Source organism: Podarcis muralis, chromosome 1 (genome assembly GCF_964188315.1).
Source record: "Podarcis muralis chromosome 1, rPodMur119.hap1.1, whole genome shotgun sequence".
Classification (NCBI taxonomy): domain Eukaryota; kingdom Metazoa; phylum Chordata; class Lepidosauria; order Squamata; family Lacertidae; genus Podarcis; species Podarcis muralis.
The window spans coordinates 40,589,568-40,614,166 of NC_135655.1; the positions used below are offsets into that span (position 1 = coordinate 40,589,568).

General features: G+C 41.3%; 1 protein-coding gene across 1 annotated transcript in view; it reads right to left on the reverse strand.

The window, feature by feature from the left end:
• Positions 1-24,599, reverse strand: part of FMN1 (formin 1) — a 118,065-nt gene that overhangs the window by 40,687 nt on the left and 52,779 nt on the right. Inside the window, exons 6-12 of the mRNA XM_028722014.2 lie at positions 19,705-19,792; positions 11,674-11,735; positions 10,223-10,311; positions 8,838-8,967; positions 8,185-8,331; positions 1,895-1,954; positions 935-1,055 (exon numbers count right to left, since the gene is read on the reverse strand). Coding sequence (XP_028577847.2) covers positions 935-1,055; positions 1,895-1,954; positions 8,185-8,331; positions 8,838-8,967; positions 10,223-10,311; positions 11,674-11,735; positions 19,705-19,792 — 697 coding nt within the window. The remainder of the gene's footprint in view (positions 1-934; positions 1,056-1,894; positions 1,955-8,184; positions 8,332-8,837; positions 8,968-10,222; positions 10,312-11,673; positions 11,736-19,704; positions 19,793-24,599) is intronic.

Consider the following 24,599-nt stretch of genomic DNA (forward strand, 5'->3'; position numbering starts at 1 on the left):
GCATGCAATTATTTTGACTGTGCCCAAACTGCTTATTTTATTCTCCATTACTGTGAACAATGAACAGTCCTTCACATGATTATTGCACATTACTGAACTATAGAGACAAGTATACAGGTTATTGGGCTCATCCATTTGCAAGGTTAAATTCAGAGCCCCCCAGAGAAATTAGAATAAATTTGCTTGGAATTCACACATTTCCTGCAGATTTCCTTTGGGAATGAAGAACTGAATGTGATATTAAGAAAAGTATTTGTCACTGGCTTTGAAATAAGAAGTCTACTCCTGGGACAGACCATTGAACAGCATAACCTTTAAGTTTGGTTTCAGGAATAAGCACTAATAACGGGCTGCAATCCCAGCCTCACTTGCCTGGGTGTACTGAATTCAATACAACTTACTTCTGAGTAGACATGGCTAAGCTTGAATTGTTAAGCAGTAAGGCTGCAATCCTATGCAAATTTATGGAAGCTTAATAGATTTTTGGACGTGGGTGGCGCTGTGGGTAAAAGCCTCAGCGCCTAGGGCTTGCCGATCGAAAGGTTGGCGGTTCGAATCCCCGTGGCGGGTTGCGCTCCCGTTGCTCGGTCCCAGCACCTGCCAACCTAGCAGTTCGAAAGCACCTCCGGGTGCAAGTAGATAAATAGGGACCACTTTCTAGCGGGAAGGTAAACGGCGTTTCCGTGTGCGGCTCTGGCTCGCCAGAGCAGCGATGTCACGCTGGCCACGTGACCCAGAAGTGTCTCCAGACAGCGCTGGCCCCCGGCCTCTTGAGTGAGATGGGCGCACAACCCCCAGAGTCTGTCAAGACTGGCCCGTACGGGCAGGGGTACCTTTTACCTTTACCTTTAATAGATTTTAGGGGGACTTACTTCCAATATAACATACAGAAGATTGGCTGCAGATTTTTAAATGGTACCTGGTCCTTATTTACCTTCTAGATCTCTCTTCAGTTTTCTCAAGTCTTTTATTAGGTCTTCAAACTTAACTTGCGATGCTTGGAAGAAATCCTGCGGTTCTGGTAGAGGAAACACACTCCTTTCTGTTCCCGCATCCTAAACAAGACAAAGAAAAAAAACCTGGTAGCTATAATAGTGTTAAAATTTTCTGACAAAACAAGCCATTGTTCCTTAAATGTGAACCTATCAATGTGATCAAATAAATAGAACCAATAGATTGTAAGTGCAGCATTTATTCAAGTGGCAGAATGTAAATTATTGTACCAGTCTTTCCCCCTCTTCTTATGTAGTTTAAAGATTCAAGCGGAAAAATAAACTGTTGCTCATATATGCAGCTTATGCACTAAAATTTGTTCTAAGATAATACAGCAAAAAAGAGAGGAAAGGCTATGCAATGTGCTAATGGAATTTTAATATCTGGAGCTGGAATTCTGCACATGGCTTTGTCAAACACAATGGAGAACAGGATGCCAAGCAATTTTCAAGTTGAAACTGCTGGGAGGTGGGCACCAAGCTGAAATCTTAATAAAATAAAATGGAAATCGGGAGGAGCTAATTTATAGAGTACCTAACAGAGTACCCTTGTGATACAAGGATAGCTGCCAAGAAAACTCATGTCAGAAGTGTAGATTTTGACTCAATAACTTTGGCCAAAAAAAAAAAGGGCAACTGTGTTGTGTCCGGATTATTCTGAATCCCATTTGTATACTTGCACTAACCTATTATAATCCCCCCATGATCCAAGATACAGGCATACACAGTGGGAATTGCCTATTGAACTGGGGTTCCTGTGGGCTTCTATGTTTTCTTTCTCAAAGGGGAAGTTATTTGCGAACAGAACATCACAAAACCCTTGGATCATGGCTATTCATTCTCTTAAGCAATGTACCAACACACGACTTACCGTAAATAGTGAATGCAACAAAATAATTTACCTTGTCACAATGGCGTAGGTAATATATCACAACATAGTCCACAAGGCTGATATTAGTATCCTAAAAGAGGGGAAAGATTCCAAACAGTAGAGAGGTAATGAGAACACTTTTAGAAGTACTGCCATTTAAAACAAACATACACAGAAAAAGACCTGTCTCCAATTGTATATTATGTTTAGTTGCAACCAAGATGGAGTGCCAGGAGTCTCTCTGTTCTCCAGCAAGGGAGCAGAGCCTGGCTTGTGTGTGCTCAGGCAATATGAGCTCAGTCAGCAACCATCCCTGGTCAGATCGAGTTATCTCTTGCCTCAGACCTGTCCAGGGTTCTGAAGGATGTGCCTCTGACCTCACTTGCTTTCTGACCTGTGGCTTTTGAGTGCATACAAGTGCCTTGCCTGTCAATCCTAGCTATCCTGTTTCCACCAGACTCCACCATGGTCTTATCCTTGCCAGGACTGGAAAATTCCTAATGGTGGACCCCATATCATATAATGTATGGACTTATACTAACATTTATACTGCACCTTTCTAAAGGTCAAAGATGTATACTATTTTTTTTAAAGTTCCTTACAACAATTTAAAATAGTATGCAAAATTGTAGCAATGTGCTAAATTGTCCATCATTTGGGCTGGTCATATAATAGAGGTACTTCCCATGCTGGCAGTGCATCTCAACTGGACCAATGGCACCATCATGGGCAGTATTTCATGCAATCTGGACAATCACCTCGTCAATATCTCTAATGAGACAAGGGACCTTTTTGTAGTAACCAAGGCAAATGGCTTTTTGAAGTAACTAAGGTTCAATTGTTGCTGTCTCCAGGACAATGAGCAATGCCTTAAGCCTAATTGCTCATTCCAGTACTGAACTTCTTAGTCCCCTTAAAACAGTGGTGGAGAAACTGTGGCCCTTCAGATGTGGTTGGACACCTGTAACTTTTATCATCCAGAGCTATTTGCCATGTTGACTGGGCCTGATGAGACTTGGAATCCAGCAACATCTGGAGGACTACATGTTCTCCATCCCTGCCTTACCTAGAAAAAAGAGGAACAACTGGTTTCTTTGCATCAGCAATAGTGTGACAGCAATCACTGGTGCTTCTAGTTGCTCCCAATCCCTAATGTATCAGCTCCATGAGGGTCACTGCAGTTCGCTTAGCAGAGAAGAGCAGATGAGGAAGGATGGTGACAATACTATGTCTCCCTAATCACATGGCATGTTACGTTACTATGAGATTTACGGGACCAGCCTTCCTTAACCTAGTGCCTTCTGTAAGTTTTAGCCTGCAGTTCCCATCATCCCTGTTCGTCCCTCTTCACTGGGATGGGAACTGTAGTCTAAAACATTTGGAGAGCACCAGATTGGGGAAGGCGGCAATGAACCTACAGAGGCCAATACAAAAATGTACTGTTCTAAACTAGCAGTTAAGGGACTGGCATGCAGGTTTTTCTGGAAGGGTCATAAGACAGGTTTTAAAGATAAGCTGAAAATGCAGATAGGCAGGAGACTTGGGGCTTAGCCCCCAGTCCACCTCCTAACACCACCCCTGGGATTGGTAGCATAAGCCTATGACAGGTTAACCTACACATGCACCAGTGCTATTATGTTTTTTAAGAAAAAGATAAATAAATGTGATCTGCCCTCCCGGACGGTGGATACGAAACAAGCCCAGGAGCTTGCCAGAAGCTACGGAATCCCCTTTGTAGAGACCTCTGCCAAAACCAGACAGGGAGTGGAGGATGCTTTCTACACCCTGGTGTGAGAAATCCGAAAACACAAGGAAAAGATCAGCAATGGGCGCAAGAAGAAATCTTCCAAAAGGAAGTGTATTATCCTCTGAAGAAGAGAGACTCTGTTGCACAGTTGGGAGTGCAAACCCCCCCTTTTTGAGTCTGGGTATTTTCCCAAGCTGCAAGATAAATTCTGATGGCCATGCCCCTCACCCATTTTTAGCTGGAGGGCGAAGGTGGTTTTGAGTTCTTACTGTCAATTATTTTACTATTTTTAAAAACTGGGACGTTGCATCCAGTATGAGGATTTGTAACCACATTTGATGTTCTGTTGCTTCTTGCCCCTTCATTATTATTTTTTTAAAAGATCATCTTGTTTCTGGTCCTTAGGATTATAGAGGTCACTCCTAAGTGCGACCTGGTGTAGACTGATCCTGCAGGTTAGATGGAAGGGTTAGCACGAAGCCAGTGTCTCAGTCAGAACCTTAGGGGCCTTTCTCATTTTTTGCAGCATTTTACCCACCTTGGTTCTCCATGAGACTGAAGAGAAAGCCACATAGACTTGGCACCATTGTCTTTTTGCTAGCAGAGGAGTAAAGTTAACCTTGGACAGAAGGTGATCTGCTGAAGGTGGCAATGAGGAATGCCAAAAGAGAAAATGTGGAAAGCCAAACCCTCTCCGTAGCTGAATATTTCACCCCACTATTAAAATAGATGGTGCTCAGTTATTTTTCTTCTGGGTGGTTGAAATTCTGTATTAAGTTGGTTTCTCTCTCTCTGGTTTTCATTTGGGCTGTTATAACTTCTGAGCAACAGCTCCCACTTTAAAATGAATGGGGAAATGTACTTTTGCTCAGCAAGTTTTATAAAAAATGTGTGGTGATGGGGAGATATCAACAAGTTATGAGAGGTACTTTTAAATGGCTGTACAGCTTCCACCATCCAAAGGCAGTGGCACCTGTTGTTTGTGAAAAAACAACTGTTGGAGATAGCTGAATATTTGCACCATAGAAGTGTCCTAAATTAACCTGCCTCTGTTGCTCTCCTTTACCAATTGGTTCTTGGGAGTATAGCGATGTTGACTCTCTTTATAAACAGAAGGGAGGAATATGATCCAAAGGTCTCTTAATCATCCCTCTTTTTTTAGTCTGCATAGTCCTGGGGTTGCTTGGATGGGTTGAGATATAGGTACTTAAATGCTGGCATGGAGAGAAGAGTCTGAATTTAGTGTTTATAAGCCATCGGAATTACGTTCTGTCATTATTTGATCTTATTCTCTTCCCCCCACCCCACCCCAAAATCCCACCCTTGGAATCCTGTGTTGATTTGGTCTTTTTCCATGGTCCTGAGGATCTGTACAATAAATGCCACCACTTGGAAAAAGAGGTTCCGGAGCTCACCACAATCACCGCCCTTGATCTATTATAATGGCAATGACACTCACCTGAGAGGTGCCGGAACTGAGTTCCAGCTGGGAAAAAAAGCTCTGATGCTCACCTTCTGACCTATTTACCTCTGCACTACTGCCAGGTGTAACTTGGCCTTTTAAAGGGACTAAAAACCCCTATATAGCCTACAGGCCTTACATTATGTGCCCATTATCTAGATGTCTGAAATAGTGAGCAATCTTATGCAATGCAAAAGAAAAGGGCATCAAACAGATTATTACAAATAGATTTGTGGAGTGTCCTGTGAATATCACACAGTCTTTTAAGTGAACAAATGCAAATTCAGTCAAAAGAAAGCATTTTACGTAAAATAAAATGTTTTTCTTATCTTGCACTATTTGTTTGACATTGTTCCTTTATTACGCAGGGTACTGAATCAATTCAGTGAAGATTAACTAGGGAGACGGATAAACTGTGCTTTAGGTATGAAATCACTAGTTACAGGAAATTATTAAATAGCACAAAGAGAAAGACATTGAACTGTATTATATATGGAATGCCTTTGAAGTGTGCATTTGCTTTTGAATAGCATACCAAAAGCTACTGAGATAGGATTTCGCTGTGCAAAATACATCAATAGAATGTATTAAATTCAGGGTCCATGTATTCATTTTAATTTTAATACCATTGTGCAGCATCAAAATTCTTAACTGCTTGTTCTAAATATTTTTTTTAAAGAACCATGCAACACAACCTAACTGGTAACTCGACCGGCAGCGCAGAATGGACCTAAGACTCCCAACAGCATCTGACTATGCATGTCTGTTCAGTAGCAAGTCCCACTAAGTTCCACAAATGTTTAGGATTAATGCTGCAATCCTATACTCACTTATTTGGTAGTAAGACCCATTGAGCCAGTAGATGCTGATAGAATTGCACTCCTGTTTTATTATTCAGTACTTCTTTTGCAATGAGACATCACGAGGGGAACAATCCTATGCATGTGTAATCAGTCCTACTGTGTTAAGTGGGGTTTATTTCTTTGGTAATTGTGTCTAGGATTGCAGTTTAACATAGATTGGATGGGTACAAGCCCCAAAATTTAGGTGGACTTATTTTAAAAATTCGGGGACGCGGGTGGCGCTGTGGGTTAAAGCCTCAGCGCCTAGGACTTGCCGACTGAAAGGTCGGCGGTTCGAATCCCCGCGGCGGGGTGCGCTCCCGCTGCTCGGTCCCAGCACCTGCCAACCTAGCAGTTCGAAAGCACCCCTGGGTGCAAGTAGATAAATAGGGACCGCTTACCAGCGGGAAGGTAAACGGTGTTTCCGTGTGCTGCGCTGGCTCGCCAGATGCAGCTTGTCACGCTGGCCACGTGACCCGGAAGTGTCTGCGGACAGCGCTGGCCTCCGGCCTCTTGAGTGAGATGGGCGCACAACCCTAGAGTCTGGCAAGACTGGCCCGTACGGGCAGGGGTACCTTTACCTTTATTTTAAAAATTCATAGACATCTGTCATGAACTTTTACATTCTATTTGTTGCTGTGATTAGCATTTACAGTAGCCATGTTACTTGCCAGTTAAAGAGAGAAACAGTCCAAGTCTGGGTCTGGAGAACTGTGAGCAAAGGAAAATAGTGGCTAGAGTACTGCTCCAGACATGCTTGCACAAGAAATCTTGCAATCGGTAGGCATTCTAGCAGTTCTGCTTGTGCATGAAGCTGAGCAAGACCAAGAGATACTTTATGTGTGCAGAAATGCACCTTTGGATACAAGCACTGGTTAGCAGAGCATCCTTTGTGTAAGAAATTGATAGCTACATTGCACAAAATGAGGCTAGGAATGCCTTTTAACAGCTTCGTCTGATTCGCCAGCTATACCCATTCCAGGCCAGCGATAGCTTGACTATGGTAGTCCATTCATGGGTAAGCTTGAGGCTGGATTACTGTAACATGGCTTTTTGTGGAGATGCTCTTGGTTTAGAAGCTCCAGCTGGTGCAGAATTCAGCAGTCAAACTGCTGATGGGGACACCTGGGTGATAAAATGTAATGCCACTGCTAAAACATCTGAACAGGTTGCCCATCTGCCACCAAGCCAGGTCCAAAGTCCTTGTGTTAATTTTCAATGCCCAGAAGAACTTAGGTCCATGGCACCTTAGGGGATGCCTGAACCATTCTTCTCTAGCTCAATCTCTGAGATTGCCTGCAGGAGCAATGTTGGGTTGTTCTCTGAGTTGGTAAGGTTCATTTGACAACAAGAAACTGAGCCCAGTGGCGAGTTTTATGCTCCGGCACTGGGGGGCGGAGAGCCAGTGGGGGTCTGGGCTGGTGTGCATCCTGGTGGCGGGGCACGTGTCCTGGTGGCGGGGCACGCCACCTGTAGGGGCATGGCGCCCAGCGCAGGCAGGGGGGCAGCCACGATGGCACCCTACTGGGATTGCGCTGCCAGGGGAGGCCCACTCCTCTTCCTCCACCAGTGACCGAGCCTTCAGTCCTGCGGAACACTCCGCAACACTTTCTGTTTCAAACACCTGCTGAAAGTGTTTCTATTCCACCAAGCTAAGGAAGGCAATTAAAGAACACACCTTTCTATAATAGTGAGCTGAGATCTGATTATAAATTTTTTATATGAATTTTATTGTATGGTTTTATGTATGACTGCTGTAAACCACCCCGACGCTTTTTATGAGCAGCAGTATAAAAATATTTTTTTCTACATAAATAAAAGTTGGGAATGGGAAACGGCAAATGAGTCGTGCTTCTAAATCAATTCTTTAAAGTTCTGAAGCGATGCCCTGTGACATTCTCACTCATGAATGTTGTAATCCATGTCCGAAACTGTGAGATCTATTTTCTTACACTGGAGACAAGAATATGTGCATACGTTATTGTGGAGCTGGGTTTTGTTTTTTTTTAATGGCAAAGTCCCCATTGAGTTCAAGAACTCACTTGTCATTTGCTACTGGGGATGGCTGCTTGTGGTGGTGAAGCTGTAGCAATAAGAAACACCCATTAATTTGTATGGAGAAAGGCTATATCCCAGTGCCTGTGTCTCAGGCATAAAGAAAAGCAAAGAATTGTAGGAAGAAAGGAGAAACATTGGCACTTGGCAGACCTTTGCTTAAAATGCCAATTTTAAATAAAATTCTATTTAAAAACCCCCAAAAAACTACTTACTCTACTTTTAACATCCTTTAGTTTGGGAAGTATTTCCAAACCAAACCCATCTGCTTGACCACGCGTCCTGTTCCCTCCATTCATGTAATTTCCAAAAGCCAGGATCAATCCTAAAATGTCTTTCACACTTTTTATATCCAGCAAATCCTGAAAGAAGAATGCCAGTGTTTAATATCGGAAAGCAGAGGACGAGTACATACATACCATTCAAATGTTAGCCTCTTTTTACACTTATGAATGCTTTGGTGTAGAATGAAATAGAATTGCACTGAAATCTTTCAAAAGCAGCTTTTCAATTTCTGATTAAAGTTTGAATCCAGAAACCTAAAGGTAAACATTATTTCTTAATGCTTTCACAGCTGGATCTGTGCAATGAAGCCACTGCGTTTATGCTGCCATTGTTCTAAAAATATTTTCATTGCTTTTGCATTGTTAGCCATCTTGGATTTCTTAAGGAAAGGTGGGACACAAATGTCTTAAATAAGAAATGAAAAGTAAATTAATACATTTTCCGGTGATGAAATGTGAGTTGTATTGCTGTATTTCCTTCGCCCTCCCCCACTTTATTTGAAGACATATTATTGTAAAGTTGCTTTAGAACCAGCCCAGATCCATTATTTCACCACAAATTTACAATCGGTTCTGACAACTACCTTAGAAACACGGTTAATAATATCAGCTTTACGATGGACTGCAGTTATTCCTTCATTGAAGACAGACTGAAAGATTATACATCGAGCACGTTCTGCGAAATTGGAGATCTGGGATAATTCATATAGAAACCTGCAAAAATAGGTGGAAAAAATAACACAAAAGTTCCCTATTTACCTAATTTTACATTCATCCAATACAATTTATCAGCGAATAATGTCAAATTCCTTTCATAAAATTAGTTTTTTGTGTGATTTAAATGATACAAGATATGGTGCATGCTGCTATTTACCATGAAAGGAGAATGGACAGACTTAAAACTTCAACATTGGAGTTAATGTACATGAGAAACAGCATGAACAAGAACGAGACATAGGGAGAGATACTGCACTCTGCTGGTCGGGAACAGTTCTATATAAACTGTGTGTGTCCCCCTCGCTCTACTGCGGTTGTTTGACAAAGAGAGCAGATTGTTTCCAGATCTGAATACGAACCCAGGAGTTCAGCCATTTCTAGGGTTCACTCCAAACACAATTTGTAGAGAGAAAGTCACATTGAGTGCCATGGGACTCAACTTTATGCTGTTGGTCCCAACACAGAAATCAAGAGTAATATTGTTCTGCCAGCCCTAATGCAGTGATCTTGTAAAGATTAACGAAACAAGGACCACAATGCATTTTGCACTCTTGTGTTCACAACAGGACTTCCCCTACTTCTCTTCCACCCCCTACGTGTGTCACAGTGGATAAGGGTTTAGCGTGTCATCTGAACCCAATCTCATGGTGACAACCAGTGGTTGAGGAGGAGAGAGGTGAACCATGAACCTAGGTTCAAACACCACCACACTGGGCTGAGATGAAAGGACTGGGGAGAAGCAAACCAGCTGCAATCTCCTCTCCATGAGCTGCATATTTGTGCTTAGCCATACTTTGGCTCAGTGTAATGTGCGAATGGAGCCACTGTACGAAACAAAGACTGTTCTGAGCCTTTGGCCTACTGGAGTGGAGCATTTGTTTTTAAATCCATATCTGCTATGTTTAATACCAGTAGGAAGCTTAGAACATTAGTTCACTGTTATTTGCTAGGAAAAGAAGCAGGAGGTTGGAAAGGACAGGAAAGTAGGCGTAAGTTAATTTTAAAAGTTCAGCAATAGAATAAAGTGCCAAATTTTATGGAATATCGGCCTTTTGAGATTTCCAACAGAAGTATAAGCGGACATCCGTCAAAATGGGCTTTCTAGTTTCGGATGGGTATTTCACAATATGGCACATGGGAGCTTCTTTGAACAATTCTATTCTATTCTATGCAGTGCTGTTCCAACTGTTCTGCTTTCCAAAGACTTCTTTGAATGATAGGAACCTATGGTAGGACCCCTGGACCATCTTACTGTTCTGGTTTATCAAGAAGCTTCACTTCTTCTTCTTTTGAAGTGTCATAATGCTGCTTTATTTTCTCCAGTTCATCCTTCTGCGCTCTCTGCAATTCCAATGAAAAAAAAAACCACTAATGAGTTTTCTTAGCCTCAAGAGAAAAAAACAACCCAATGTGTTTCAATGCCCACATCTTTGGAATCACTAAATACTTCTTGGAGTGGCAAGGAGAAAGGGGCAGAATTCAGGAGTAGGTGCTGCTGTCCCACCTACAAACAGAGACTGACAGAACCATACACGCAACATGAACAGGATAGGTTTTCCTAATAAGGTATTTTCAATGTAGAAGCAATTTTGTTTCACTTGACACAATTCAGCATACCATGGACAACAATTAGGTTTGAATTGCTAGTATAATTCTTAGCTAATTCTTGTTCACTCTTCATCCTGGGTGCTTCCACCACTGGTTTGGGAAGCAGTGTACACATGACATTAGCTGTAGTCCACATCTATCCTGTTGTGTCTTATGAAATTCTGTGTTCTGTTGCATTTTCCCTCAAATAAGCCACAGACTGAATTGGAAAAAAGAACAACCTGGCTGCACTTTAGGCTCGTAATATATACACAGCCTGACACACATTATTATTAAATACACGATGAGGCCCAATCTGTGTCATGGATGTCACAGTGTTCTCAGAAGCTGCATAAACTTTTGCACATGTATGCTTGACTGAATCACACACTGCTATGTGAACTACATTTCCCAAGATACAGTGGAACTGTCAAATTACATGTGGTTGCATCTGGAGTCTCTGAGCAGGATGTAATCTGAGCAACAGTGATTTGGCCTCAATGGCACCACTGCTATTCCAGAATAGTTATCTGATCCTGGTTGCACCACAGAAGATTCTAACCTGTGCCAGTTATAGCGGGGCCAATTATAGTGGGGTTCAAATTATATACTCAAACACTGAAAGAACATAAGGCCAGGAGAGGGGGTTGAGCAGAATTTCATAGACTAGCCCTGCTCCTTTTTACCAGTGCCTACAGAAGCCAACCAGCCACCGGTGTATTTTGGCTGGCATGTGAAGGAGTTGTACTGATGTCTGCATGCGGTGCTCCTATATGTACTCTGTGTTCCTCCCAAGCAATGTTAGCCATCATACGAACCCTCAACTCTTGCTCTGCATGTGAATATTGTACAAGTATGGCATTACCGGAGGAAAGAATGGAAACCGAAAACGAAGGACTATAGAATATTGAAATGTCTGAACAAAACAAGAACTGTATCTCGAGGTGGATTCAACCAGACATCTATTACTAAAGACAATGGGGGGAAACCTGCATTTCTGTTGCAGAAAGACAGCATTTGGATAAAGAGAACATGGGACATGAAGGTGAGATATGTGCCCACAGCTCACTTTCTATTTGTGAACTAGCAGTGTGGAACTGACCCTTTTATACTTACGTTCTCATACAGTGCTTCCAGCGTTTCCAAGTCGACAATGGAATGATCCACATTTAGTATAGCTGTAGAAAATATAAAATCATAAATTAGATAATATGTCACAACTGGGTTTGTTGGCTAATCTGTTGCCACAAACAGCAAAGAAAAAAACTGGGGAATGTGTTAGCTTTCATGTGAACGTTTCTCCCATGCAGGCTTACACATAGCTATGAGTTAAGACACTGAAAGAAGGTGGCTGCTGTCCTCTATACGCAGACATTTTTCATTGACATTTTTCTATGGGGTTTGGTTTACTAGTTGACTCTTTTAGACTACTGATGGTGTGGCAGGTAAAGCGAATGGTGTAAAAAGACAAAATGTGCTCTTGTATGAAAGAGTTTCTGTTAGCACATTGGCTTTTACTGTAATGTGGGGGATATTTCAATTCCATGTAATCAGAAGTGAAACTAATGTGGACGCAACCAATTCATCATGCCAGCATCTATGGCTATTTTTACTGACCACATTTTCTACAATAAGAGGAAATTCGAATTAAATGTAAATGAAAGAAGAGGGTTGGCATTTTGATGGCAATGGCATCATGAGGATGACATGAAAAACTTGTATGCATGAATAGCACCAATTCCACAAAAAATCTCTGTGCGGAAGCGCCTTTTGTATGTAATATCACAGAAACCCATGGAAGGCTTTCATTTATTCCAAAAACAAATTATTATTTATAAAACCCACAAATGTAAGTATCCCAGGCATAACATTTCAGTTTGCATCTTAAAGAGAAATTGTTTGCTTAAATTAAAACAGTAGGAATATTAATAACTTTGACTACCAGCTATGATTCTGCATCTGCTGAAGGTTAATAGCCGGTATCTTGATTTCTGCTGCACATATTGCCTTACCTATAAAAGGAGAAGTGACCACTCACAGCTGAACAGTTTAAAAGCTCTTGCTGAGTTTTGTTTTTTTCTGTGATGTTTGAGAGAGGCAAGACAAGCATCTTTAAATAATTATTTAAAAGTAATAAGGTTGCTCCCCCTTCTACCTCTAACCCCATGATTTTACATTGTGAAATTAACCAGCAGGCTAGTAAATTTTCTCCGTAGCAGGCTAATTAATTCTATTAAAAGGTCCAATGACATTTAGAATGCTTTAAAATTCTGCTTGTCAGTTATGATTCTGTGCCTAACTTGGAAACAAAGGTGGTTAGGGAAAAGGTAAATATTATGAATGGCAAATATAAGATCTTAACAACCATGGGAAATGATTGTTACTGAACTTTGTTTAAAATCTACAATGCATTCAGATCCAGAGTTGCATACACGGTACATATATCTACTCCGTGGAAAAGACCCGGATGTTGGGAAAGATGGAGGGCACAAGGAGAAGGGGACGTCAGAGGACGAGATGGTTGGACAGTGTTCTCGGAGCTACCAGCATGAGTTTGACCAAACTGCGGGAGGCAGTGGAAGACAGGAGTGCCTGGTGTGCTCTGGTCCATGGGGTCACGAAGAGTCGGACACGACTAAACGACTAAATAACAACAACATATATCTAGTGCCTTTGTGAACAGGGTTTCCCATTTACTTCAATGAAGAGAACAGCTCTGCTCATGCATCCTTTAAAATGGAAGAAGCCACCTTTCTATTAAGGTGAATCACAGAATTGTAGAATTGGGAGGTGCCCTGAGAGTCATCGCGTCCAATTCCCTGCAATGCAGGAATCTCAGCTAAAGCATCCATGACAGATAGCCAGAAAACCTCTGCTTAGAAACCTTCAATGAAAGAGAGAGTCCACCACCTTTTGAGGGAGTCCATTCCACTGCTGAATGGCTGTTACTGTCAGAAAAATTTGGACTGAGCTTCTAGGAATGCATACATTGGTCAGACCAAAACTGACCTAGGTGTGAATGCTAATGTTAATGTCAAAGTTTATGTTTAGTTTAATCAGAGTGTGAGATGTTCGCAGTGCAGACTTTTGCCCCCTCCCCGGCAAAATTTGTAGATCCAGCATGGCTTACTCCTGCCTTTGTCACTCAAACGACACACATACAGCCTACATATCAAATGCTGCTTGATTCTTCCCCTTTCCCCCGCCCCCATATTTTGGGTGAGTTGCAAGCCACCTCCACCTGACCTTTGGCAAGTCTCACCTCCCACTGCAGAGTTGCGATAAGAGAAAGTATCTTGCAACCGTCCTGTAATGGAATGGGCTGTTCCATTTCAGGCCAGAGGTGGGGCTACTTCAATGACCCCATTGGTCCTCCTCCCAGGCCTCACCAAACATTCCATTGCATATGAAAGTCTCATGCTCCATTGACCTGCATGCAGATCAGTTACACTTTTAAGCACTAGAATCCCCCAAAAATATCCTAAAAAGAGGATTAGATAATTATCTTTATCCTAAAAATATTTTTGTGCACATGAAATAAGACCCAGTTTAGAACAGAGACTCTTGTCTTTTATGATAACTTTTATCTTTCCACCCCCACAGTTACCTGAGCCCAGACTGCAACATTTGGCTGCAGGGCCCCTGCCTGAATTCACTAAGGTGAGATTATTGCAGCAAAGCCTAACACATTTAGAAACTGGATTCCAAAGCAGCTGCTAAAACCTCATTTTTACGTTTAATCTTGGTGAGCCGTCCTTCTTACACTGTCAGTTTGGTTAGGATATCTCAGCTACACCTCACAATATGTCGAAAGGAAATAGATGCATGCTGTGAGGAGCTGGTAATTTTATTGGGTTCCTCTACCTTTAAAAATCTGTTACTAGGACAAGTCTGGTTTCTGGACTCCTTTTTTGTAGGGAAATTGAGGCAAACGTTTTTATGTGGCCCTATGGTGTCTGCTCACAACAAGAAGAATTTATATACATAAGGATAATTAGCACAGTATTGTGCCCATTAGGATAAAATAACCGTCAGCAAGGACAAAAAGCAGATCAGCACCATGCATTCAGCCTAAGTGCCGCACATAAAAATACTTGCTAACTGCATTACACAAGACGGCAGCAGGACAATAAACTTACTATAAAAACAACTTTGCATATATACCAGTATACACACACACACACACACACACACACACACACTTTATATCTAAAATTTCACTATTTTTTCAAACCTGCATTTCCCGCCCCCTTCCCCCCCAAAACAGTGTGAACAATGTATTGATAGAACAAGATTTAAGGAAGCCTAATAATTAATTTGAGAGCATATAAAGCTGTGGGCATTTGTAGTTCTTAAAGATTTAAGTCTAAATAGTCCTCTAAATTAAGAAAGCTTTAACTAGCAGAAATTCTGCTCACATGAGAGACTGGCAGCTTCCAAAAAGCAAATATTCTAAGTAATTACTCCCACAAAATAATAATTTTACTACATTCATTTCCTTCCTTTCCTCCAAGAAGCTCAAAATAGTGTACAGTGAGTGGTACCTCAGTTTTCGAATGTAATCCGTTCCGGAAGACGGTTTGAGTTCTGAAATGTTCGAAAACTGAAAACTAAACAGCCGACAGCTAGGCCTCAGGATCTTGCACTCAGCGGAAGCTGCATGGCATGTTCGACTTCCGAGGCGTGTTTGAAAACCGAAGCACTTACTTCTGGGTTTACGGCGTTCATAAACTGAAATGTTCGTCAATGGAGACGTTCGAAAACCGAGGTACCACTGTATATGGTTCTCCCTCTCCACATTTTATCCGCACAATAACCCTGTGAGGTAGGTTAGGCTGAGAGTTGGTGACTGGACCAAGATCACCCAGGGAGCTTCTCTCTGGTCTCTTAGGTGAGGTCCAGGTCCGACACTCCAAACACTATGCCATTTTGGCTATCAAATTACCTATTTTATATACCAGAATTACAGTACTATCTGGTACTGAAGACAAACACAGATTTTTTTTTTTATTGTTGGCATGGGATAAATCCTACACTGATAAAAAAATTAACAGATCCAGCCTCTTTATTTCAGATGCATAAGCTCCTCAAAAAGCTCCTTCTACTATTTGACTGTCATGCAAAAATGCTATAAGATTAATGAGGCAGAAAAGCAGTCTGGGTATAAAAGTGGGCTTAGGAGGTTAGGAAAGCTCAACTGCTGCATGAAGTCATGAGCAAAAGACTCGGGCAACTCATGTTAACCTAACCACATCAGGCTTGGTGCCCGTAGGCAGATTCACAAAAACCATATGCTGCAAATTATCCAGAACAAAGGAAATAACGTTTAAAGGAAATTGTTTCCCAACTTCTGAGTTGTATATTAGAGCTTGCTCCGTATTATATGGACAACACACACACACACACACACACACACACAGAGAGAGAGAAGTTATATACTATAAAAGTGACATAGTTTTTAACTTCTGCATACAGTAATCTGTTACCAAAACCAGCAGCTCCTTATCAATCATATTCATGCAATACAGCTGTTGAATGATTTTCTCATGTGTCTTCCATAACCAGCAAAATCACAAATTATCCAGGGCTTTTTCATATGCCAGAGAAAATATTCTCAGTACAAAATTCACTCAATAGTTTCACTAAACAGGGTAGAACTGAGATGCATATATGTCTTCACGGCTGCCAGTTTTCCTGACCTTGTAACTGGATAGATATTTGACATGAGGCAAAGAATAAACTTTACATGAACTTATTACAAGAAAAGTTGAAAAGTACTTTACCATTCCCCCCCACAAATTGCTAAGGAGATGACCTCTCTAGAACTTTGAATGCATATATAATTTGGTGGTACTGTGAAATTATTGTTGCTATTATGTTAAACTCTTACATTGGCTAGGCAGCAAAGGGCATGATTTTGCATGAATGAAACCCCAGAATCAATTCTCCAAGTTTGGTCTCCCAATAAAAGACTTTGGGACGCAGAGTCATGAAAATCCTTTGCTTGAGATCACTGAATGTTTCTGACAGAACTCACAATACTGGGCTAAATGGGTCACTGACGACACTTAGTGAAAAGCACCTTCTTATATTAAAAATATTGCTTTGCCAACTAATGTGAAGGCAGGCTTCAAAATGTGGCTTTCTGTTTTGCCTTCTTAAAAAGCTTATTGAATTACTTGAACCATGGCACATCAAAGGGTGGTTGCAAGATGATGGGCTGTGGAAAGAGGGTTGTAGCTAAGGCTTTGAGGAAACGTATTGTTTGCAGGACGTTATGTATGCCTTTAACGTAGAAGAAACTGCTTGAAGAACCTTCTACTCAATTTGGGGGTGTGGGAGTCTCTCAAACATCCATTCTCACTAGGAACAAAAATCAGCAAAGCTCTTGGGTAATCTGCAGCAAACAGAGCCTTATTTAAACAGCAAAGAGTGCTATGGAAAAGTTGTGCCTGGGCCAAATTGCAGGGAAATGATTCGCTGTGCACCCTCACCAACGCCATCAGTATAAAATGTAACAGAGGCTTTGGTTGAGACCACACCATACATTTAAAGTGCATTTCCCCACACAAAGAATCATTAGAACTGTAGTTTACCCTGCACAGAGCTACAATTCCCAGCATATACTTTAAGTGTATGGTGTGTGTATGCAGCCTCGGTCAGCGATGTGCTGTTTTGTGCTGTAGCTGCACAGCAGCTGTGCTGGAAGGAAGAAGCCTGACGAAGCTTCTGCTGACATTCATACACTATGAAGGAGGTGAAAGTTCCAATTGCCTGGGTCTCAAATGAACTTCCGTGGGAGTGAATGATGGGGTACCTAATAAAGAAAGGATCCTGACAAACCCCTGATGTTCCATGCTGTCCTTGGAATGAGCACTTATTACAAATTTGCAAATACTTCTAAGCAGCATTTTAGGATTTCCTACAGATATCAATTATTTTCCAAGAAGGAGACCTACAAGGTCATTCTGTATGTCCACAAAGATATATAAGTAGTGAAAAGCACTTTGATTCCAGTCAATAATGGTGTTGAGGAGACAGAGGTCTGGGAATGCCCAGCCTAGAAAGAAGCAATGACATGCTAATATATATTTGCTTTTTATGAGACACATCCCCTATTTTAATCTGGCACAGAAAGGTTTTGATTTTCTTCCAACGGGGAGCTCAAACTACACCACAAGGCAACAAAACCATTCTCTGTGCTTAATATTGTTGCCTTTTGTCCAGCAACGATAGAGCCGTTCTACCTTTTTCAGGGATAGAAAATGTCACCCTCTCCTAAGAAACATCTGTGGATGATTCCTCCCGCAAATGTGGCGGTCCTCAATTTGTTGGCTAGTAATCAAATGCAAACCAAACCATATGTGTGCCAGATGTACAGAGCTACACATACTGCCATTGCTAGACAACATGAAAACTGCCAAGTATGTCAGTTACTGGGCTTAGACACAACCGAAGGTGGAAATCTCTCAAGGCAAAAATCCGACACCACCTTGAGATAGCATTACATTGTCTTCCTATTGCTTCTCTTTTATCTTCTCCCTAGTTTTGCATGGACATCTGCGGATGCGATAGGTTTTCGGAGCAGAAAGAGTGTCACGTTGATGCAAGCTCAGAGGTTATTTAAAAATAATTTCTTCAGGCATTATGGCTTGGATCCAGACATGTCTTTGCAGAAGCAGAAGGGCCAAGTTCCCTATTCTGTTGCAGCCCCTCCTCCCTGTTCCAGTCCCATCACACTCTGTACTAAATGTTCCCTCAGTCTTCAGGGGCAGCAGCTGAGTCGTGAACCAGGAGAACCCCAGTTGCATGAGTAGAATTCCAACCATCTATCTCTGGACCCAACCTTTCATTCAAATTTTCATCATTTTTCTGTCATCAGTTGATGATATTGGAATCACAGACAGTAACAGCTTATCTGTGCATTTGGGGAGGGGTTGTGGGTCAGTGGTCCTATGAAACAATATGCTGGGACAGGTGTATGTACACGTGACCTTGCTGTCACTACCTTGACTCACTCTACATCTATCCTAACACGTGCCAGCAACAGGGGATACAATTGTCTCTGTCTCACCTCTCATGAGCAGACATTGGCTGCCAAGACTAGAGATGATGATGATGATGATTGTTACTATGCTCTGGTAAACTGTAATCCCATCCCTCCCAGTCCTAACACACCAATTACTGCTCAAATGACATCTTAAAATCAGAAAACTCAAAAATTTAATTTGTTGATTGGCCGATGAGCTTGCTGCTTTGCTGCTCCTTCATAGGAAGGAATACTGCAAGAGGGCTGAAACTAGATATCTCTACAAGACAGCCACTTTAGGTGTAACACAGCCAATTCCTAGGACAGGAGTGCCTACTCTCTCTCAAGCAAGCGATTATACAAATGTGTGAAATAATTTACGTCTTTCTTATGAGAAAAGGCTAGGCATGTTTAGGAATTTAAGAAAAATGGCAACTAAGGCAGATATTTATAGTGTTATGCATGGTATAGCGGTCCTCGTGGGGCAGCAATAAAACTGCTATGGTTTCAGATTGGATGGGGAAACAGCATGTTGAGATTCTTTCATTGCAGGGGGGATGGACTAGATGATCCCTAGGATGTCTCCCAATGCTACAATTTTATGATTCTATGTATAGGAAAAGTCAGAATAGACAGCATTATTCTCCTTTTCTCATAGCACTACAATTTGAGACCCCTTAATGGAATTGATTGGCAGCGGACTGAGAACATACAACCCCCCCAACTTCTTCACACATAATCAGTTTGTGAAATTCATTGCTGTAGGATCAATGATCACTAGCTTAGATTTTAAAGTGGACTAGAGGAGTAAGTGGCAGTTATGGTGTAGCAACAGCTGAATGCTAGGGCTGCTAAGTGGAACTTCCAGTTCAGAGCCGGTGTGCCTATGAATTCCAATTGCAGGGGTGGGAAGCAGGCAGAAGGAAAAGTTACTGCCTATTTCATGTTTCCTGGAAGAATCTGGCTGGTTCCTGTGCAACACATGATGCTGAACAAGAGGGACGCACAGCTATAGAATGTGTGATGTAAAATATGCATCTGAAGGTTATTTTATTATTATTAACTTCTGAAAACATCTCCATGCACAAGGTTCCTTTCAAGATGCAAGCAACACTCACCTTGTTGTATGTCCTTCATCTCCAAATGTAAACTGGAAATCAAAATTCCTACAGTCTGAGATCTCTTTCCATCCAACAGTTTGATAATCTGGAAATAAAAATAGTTGGTCATACTTAAATGTCCAAATAAATGTGAAACGTAAAGCAAGCCAACACTTTTTTAAAAGTGACTTAAATGTGACTTCCTTTCCCCTTCATCTTTCATGGTATTTTCTTTTTTAAAAAAACTGTATGCCAGGAATAGATGATAATATGAAAAGTCACATTGCTGTGAGGGGGGAAAGCTTACACACAGTTCTGTGAATCCAACAGTAATGAGAGCTTTACAACCATTATTGAAATCCAGCAAATAAGTGTAACCTAGAATTATTTCTAATTCATTTTTATGGCACTATGTATCTGCCTATAGAATGGGAAAATAAAATCTATGTATACTTTCCAAGAAAAAAAATCACCTTTACCTGCCACCAAATTTAAGGGTGTGTGCGTAACTCTTCCACTTAAGATTTCTGACTTGGATTAGGGATGACCCAATACATTTTGTTGCTTCAGAGTGAAAGACAAAATGGCACCTCCTCCTGTTTCACATACAGAAAGCAACTATGTTGGCAGTTGAATCTTACTTTGATGTTGGCAAAAGGACAGTGTCCTCTGCTACAGCTAAGGGTGGCTAGCTCTCTTAGGAGGCACAGGGCATGTTGTGTGGCACACACAATTCCGCTCTTCGACACTTAGCCAACATCTCTCACCTCCCAGCATCTGCTGCCTGAGACGAATGCCTCACTCTGCATAATGGTAGGGCTGGCCCTGACAGATTCAGATGTGCAGGGCCTATACTGTTAAGATTCCTGCTCCGTGATTGCAGTCATGGGATTGTTGTCTATCACATGATGGTGTATGTTTTCACTCCACAGTGTGGGAAGTGACGGAGACAGGATGTTTGTGTTCCGGTGTTCCGTGAAGTGGGACTATTGTCCTTTGTTCTTTCTCTTTGCTGTCTGATGCTAGAGAGAGAGGGAGCCATGTTGCAGTGCTCCGTGTGTGTTTATATGTAAATAAAGTAGATTAGCCAAAATGCTGAGTTGCTGAGGACTGTTATGCAAGCTGCAAAGACTCTGAGGATCCCTAAGTGTGCCGAGGTCTGTTGGCATCAGTCGCTGTGATGTTTGGGTAGAAGAAAGCTTTTGAAGCTCCCGAACAATCGACCAGGAGGGAGAGAACATGCCAGTTGGGTATGTGTCTCCGCCAGAGTCCTACTCGAGAGTAGGATGGGCTCCTGACATATACATGTCTATGTAGAAATAAATGTCGTTGAATTCAATGAGACATACACTCAGGCAAGTGTGTATAGGATAGCAGTGTAAATTAGTTTAATTTCAGTTCCCTTAACTGCTCCTACAGATTTCAACAGGACTTAAAAGTTGAACCAACTTAGTCTGCACCCAATGCCAATGGGATTTAAAGCTAGTTAACTTTGGCTGTAACGTGCCCAGTTTCAATTCTTAGAATAAAAGGATGATGGATGCTCAGAGATTTTCTGAACTCATGTCTACAAAATAATGGGTGCAATTTTTTTGGTCTCCATTCACTAATTTTTTAAATAACAAAACAATTTTTAATAACAAAAAATTAGAGGGACAGAAGAAAATTTACCATAGAGTAAATCTACAAGTTAAATGGAAGTTTGTCACAGACATTTCTGAAGTTATAAATGTTATTTGATGAACTTGGCAGCAGATTAAATTCTAATAGGGGTAATTAAAGGCTTAAGTAGAGTGCAATTTGTATAGCATTCACTGACCTCCAGGCTGACCCTTTTCAGAGGAAAATTCATAGGCTGTCATAAACCCCATTAGGCATGCCTAGTTTGAGGCAAAACCTTTCCAGACGACACCTCATACTGGCAATATTATATTTGAAACTACTACATTTGTAGGTACGCTCTAAAGATAGGATCAGGTTAGCTCGCACAACTTTCCTACTCCAGTATCTTATTTTAAACTGAAAATGCCTTTAATATTACATAATTTAAAACTATTAGAGAGAGGTTCACTTCAGAACAAAACAAGCTTTATATTTATAGCCTTTTATGGGAAGAAAGTACATATGGTCACAATTATAAATGCCAAACTAGACTCTGGCTACCTGAAATAGTCTGAGCAAAATGATCAAAAATCCTGTAGGGCTGAAATTTGTCACACTGGATAACAAAATTGTTAAGTCAAGAGAATAAAGGCCTACCTAGGGCACACTGGCTTTCTGTTAGCCTTGAGTAGCAGCTGAACTCTTACTGGGAAGTAAAGAGCAGTACAGTGACTGACTGGAAGGCAGATCAGCGCTGTTGTCCCAACATGCTATCTGCTATTGAATCAAGAGGCATACTGCCTTTGATACTGGAGGTAGTGCAGAGTATCTTATCCTCCATAGCCTTACAGTGGTGCCCCGCAAGACGAATGCCTCACAAGACGGAAAACCCGCTAGACGAAAGGGTTTTCCGTTTCTGAGTTGCTTCGCAAAACGATTTTCCCTATGGGCTTGCTTTGCAAGACGAAACGTCTTGCTAGTCTTGCGATTCCCCCCCCCCGCTTCCCCCCCTTTTTCTAAGCCGCTAAGCCGCTAATAGCCTTTTAGCAGCTTAGCCGCTAATCCTTTAATAGCCGCTAAGCCGCTAATAGCGCTAATCCGCTTAGCTGCTAATAGGGTTGCTTCGCAAGACAAAAAAACCGCTAGACGAAGAGAATCGCGGAACGGATTCTTTTCGTCTTGCGAGGCATCACTGTATCCCCCTTTAAAGCCATCTAAGTTGCCAGCTATCCCAAATGCTGCATTCAGTAACGGGGTTTACTGTATTACATTAGTTTTACTGGTTATAATGCTGGCGCTTCTTGTCCTAATTTTAATTCCTTTCATTCCTTTAGTTCCTTTTACAGCGCAGTATTTTTGTGTGTGATGGAACAGCTTTTTTAATAATAATAATAATAATAATAATAATAATATGCTATTTATACTCTGCCCATCTGGCTGGGGTTCCCAGCAGAATTGGCTGGTGGCTCCAAGCAGAATTAAAAGCACAATATGTGCTGTACGTCCTTTCATATGCCCCAAATCTTCCAACATTCCATTTCACTGAATGATGCCACCTACTGCTATTATCTGAGACAGAAAAAAAAAAATCTATCGTCTTTCTCTACACCATGCATCATTTTTTACATCTCTGTGATTTCCCTCCTTCTCTCCTCTGTAACCATCAAGCTGAATGCAGCCCACCAGGCATATGCGTTGCAAAAAGAGTGCACTTGCAAGCCTTAATGCACTGCTGAGAAGCAGCTTTTATCTTGGTGGATTACAGATTCAGTGGGTATGCACTAAATTAAGTTTTGGAAAGACCAGATTGTTCCATCTGGCCCCAGCTAGTGAAAGATGCTTCAAGCTCCCAGAAGTACGCACTTTGTGCACAGATGACAGTAGTATGTAAGCAACCAACTTCCTAGCTGTTGCCAGTTGATGATAACGATACGCCAGCTGGCAGGATACGCCTAAGCAACAGACATGGCAGCAAACTGTCTGCCTCTTCTCTGGTTACTAAATATACCAATGAAATAGATGCAGTATCTCCAGAGCCTGCGACAAGAATGTAAATGCTGCGATCCCATGCTTCATCTTTCCCTTGTACAAACATGGGGATTGTCACAGCCAGTGCAAGCCTTGGTCATGTTAGTACTAAAAGTAAAAATTCAAAAATAACATCCCTCCTTCCGAACCATGCTGCAGACCGATGCTCACAGGAGCAGGAATTAGGAAAATGGTGCTCCCTCTGAAATCCACCACCTGCAGCAAAAGCTTGCACTCACTATGTAAGACCAGTCCGTAGCGGAATCTCACCAGGTCAGCATGTCAGACACTCAAAAACTATGCAGAGAAAGAGTTCTTCTCTGAAAGTAAAGGACAATTCACACATATCTTGGTGTGTTTTTTAATGATTATCAAGCTTGCTAACCTGGGCTCAGAATATTCTTGCAGTGATCAAGTCCTGCGAGTGATCAGCTATGACCAGATATTGTGATTTTGGAACTCTAACATGTAGTCAGTAGAGAGAAGAATAACCACTTATGGCACAACAACAGGGGTGCAATTACCAGGGGCACAAAAGGATACAGGCCCTTTGACAAGCTACTCACTTGTATGAGTTCACAGTGAGTATATTTTGAATCAGAATTGAAAGGATGGGATCACAAGCACGCACATTGCATGAAATGGCCCATTACTAGTTCCAAATAAGTCAGTGAGCAATATATTTAGGAATGGGACCTTTACAAAATAAATAATACTTATAATACCATATTATTATTAGTCTTAATGGTCTTAATGTTGTGTAAATATATTTAGGATTGGCAGCATTCTTATAACATTCTGACCCAGGATGGTGTAACACTGAATTATGAAGCCATCTTTTCAAGAATTGTGGAATGTTGTAATTGTTATTATCATTATCTCACAATTACAAAATAGGCAAAAACATAAAAAACCCTGATGACGGATATATCCTCTTTTTAAAACCACTCTCATTCAAAAATATTGACACTCATCGTAAATGAGAACATGTGCTAATAATTACTTGAAATGAGTTAGAGATAATGGACAACAGAAAAGCCATTATCTTCAGTGGGTTTCTTTTTCTGACTTTGATATGATAATCATAGCACTAAAGAGCCAAAGGTGATTGATGGAGTCTTATTTAGATCATGCAGATGACACAAATTATGTGACATTTACCCCTTGACTTTGTAGGAAGAAAATATAACGGCATCAAATTGAATGTTAGCATCCACAAGAATCATTAATATCCAGTAGATATAGAAAAAAATAAATAATACTGTGAATATTCAAATGTAAAA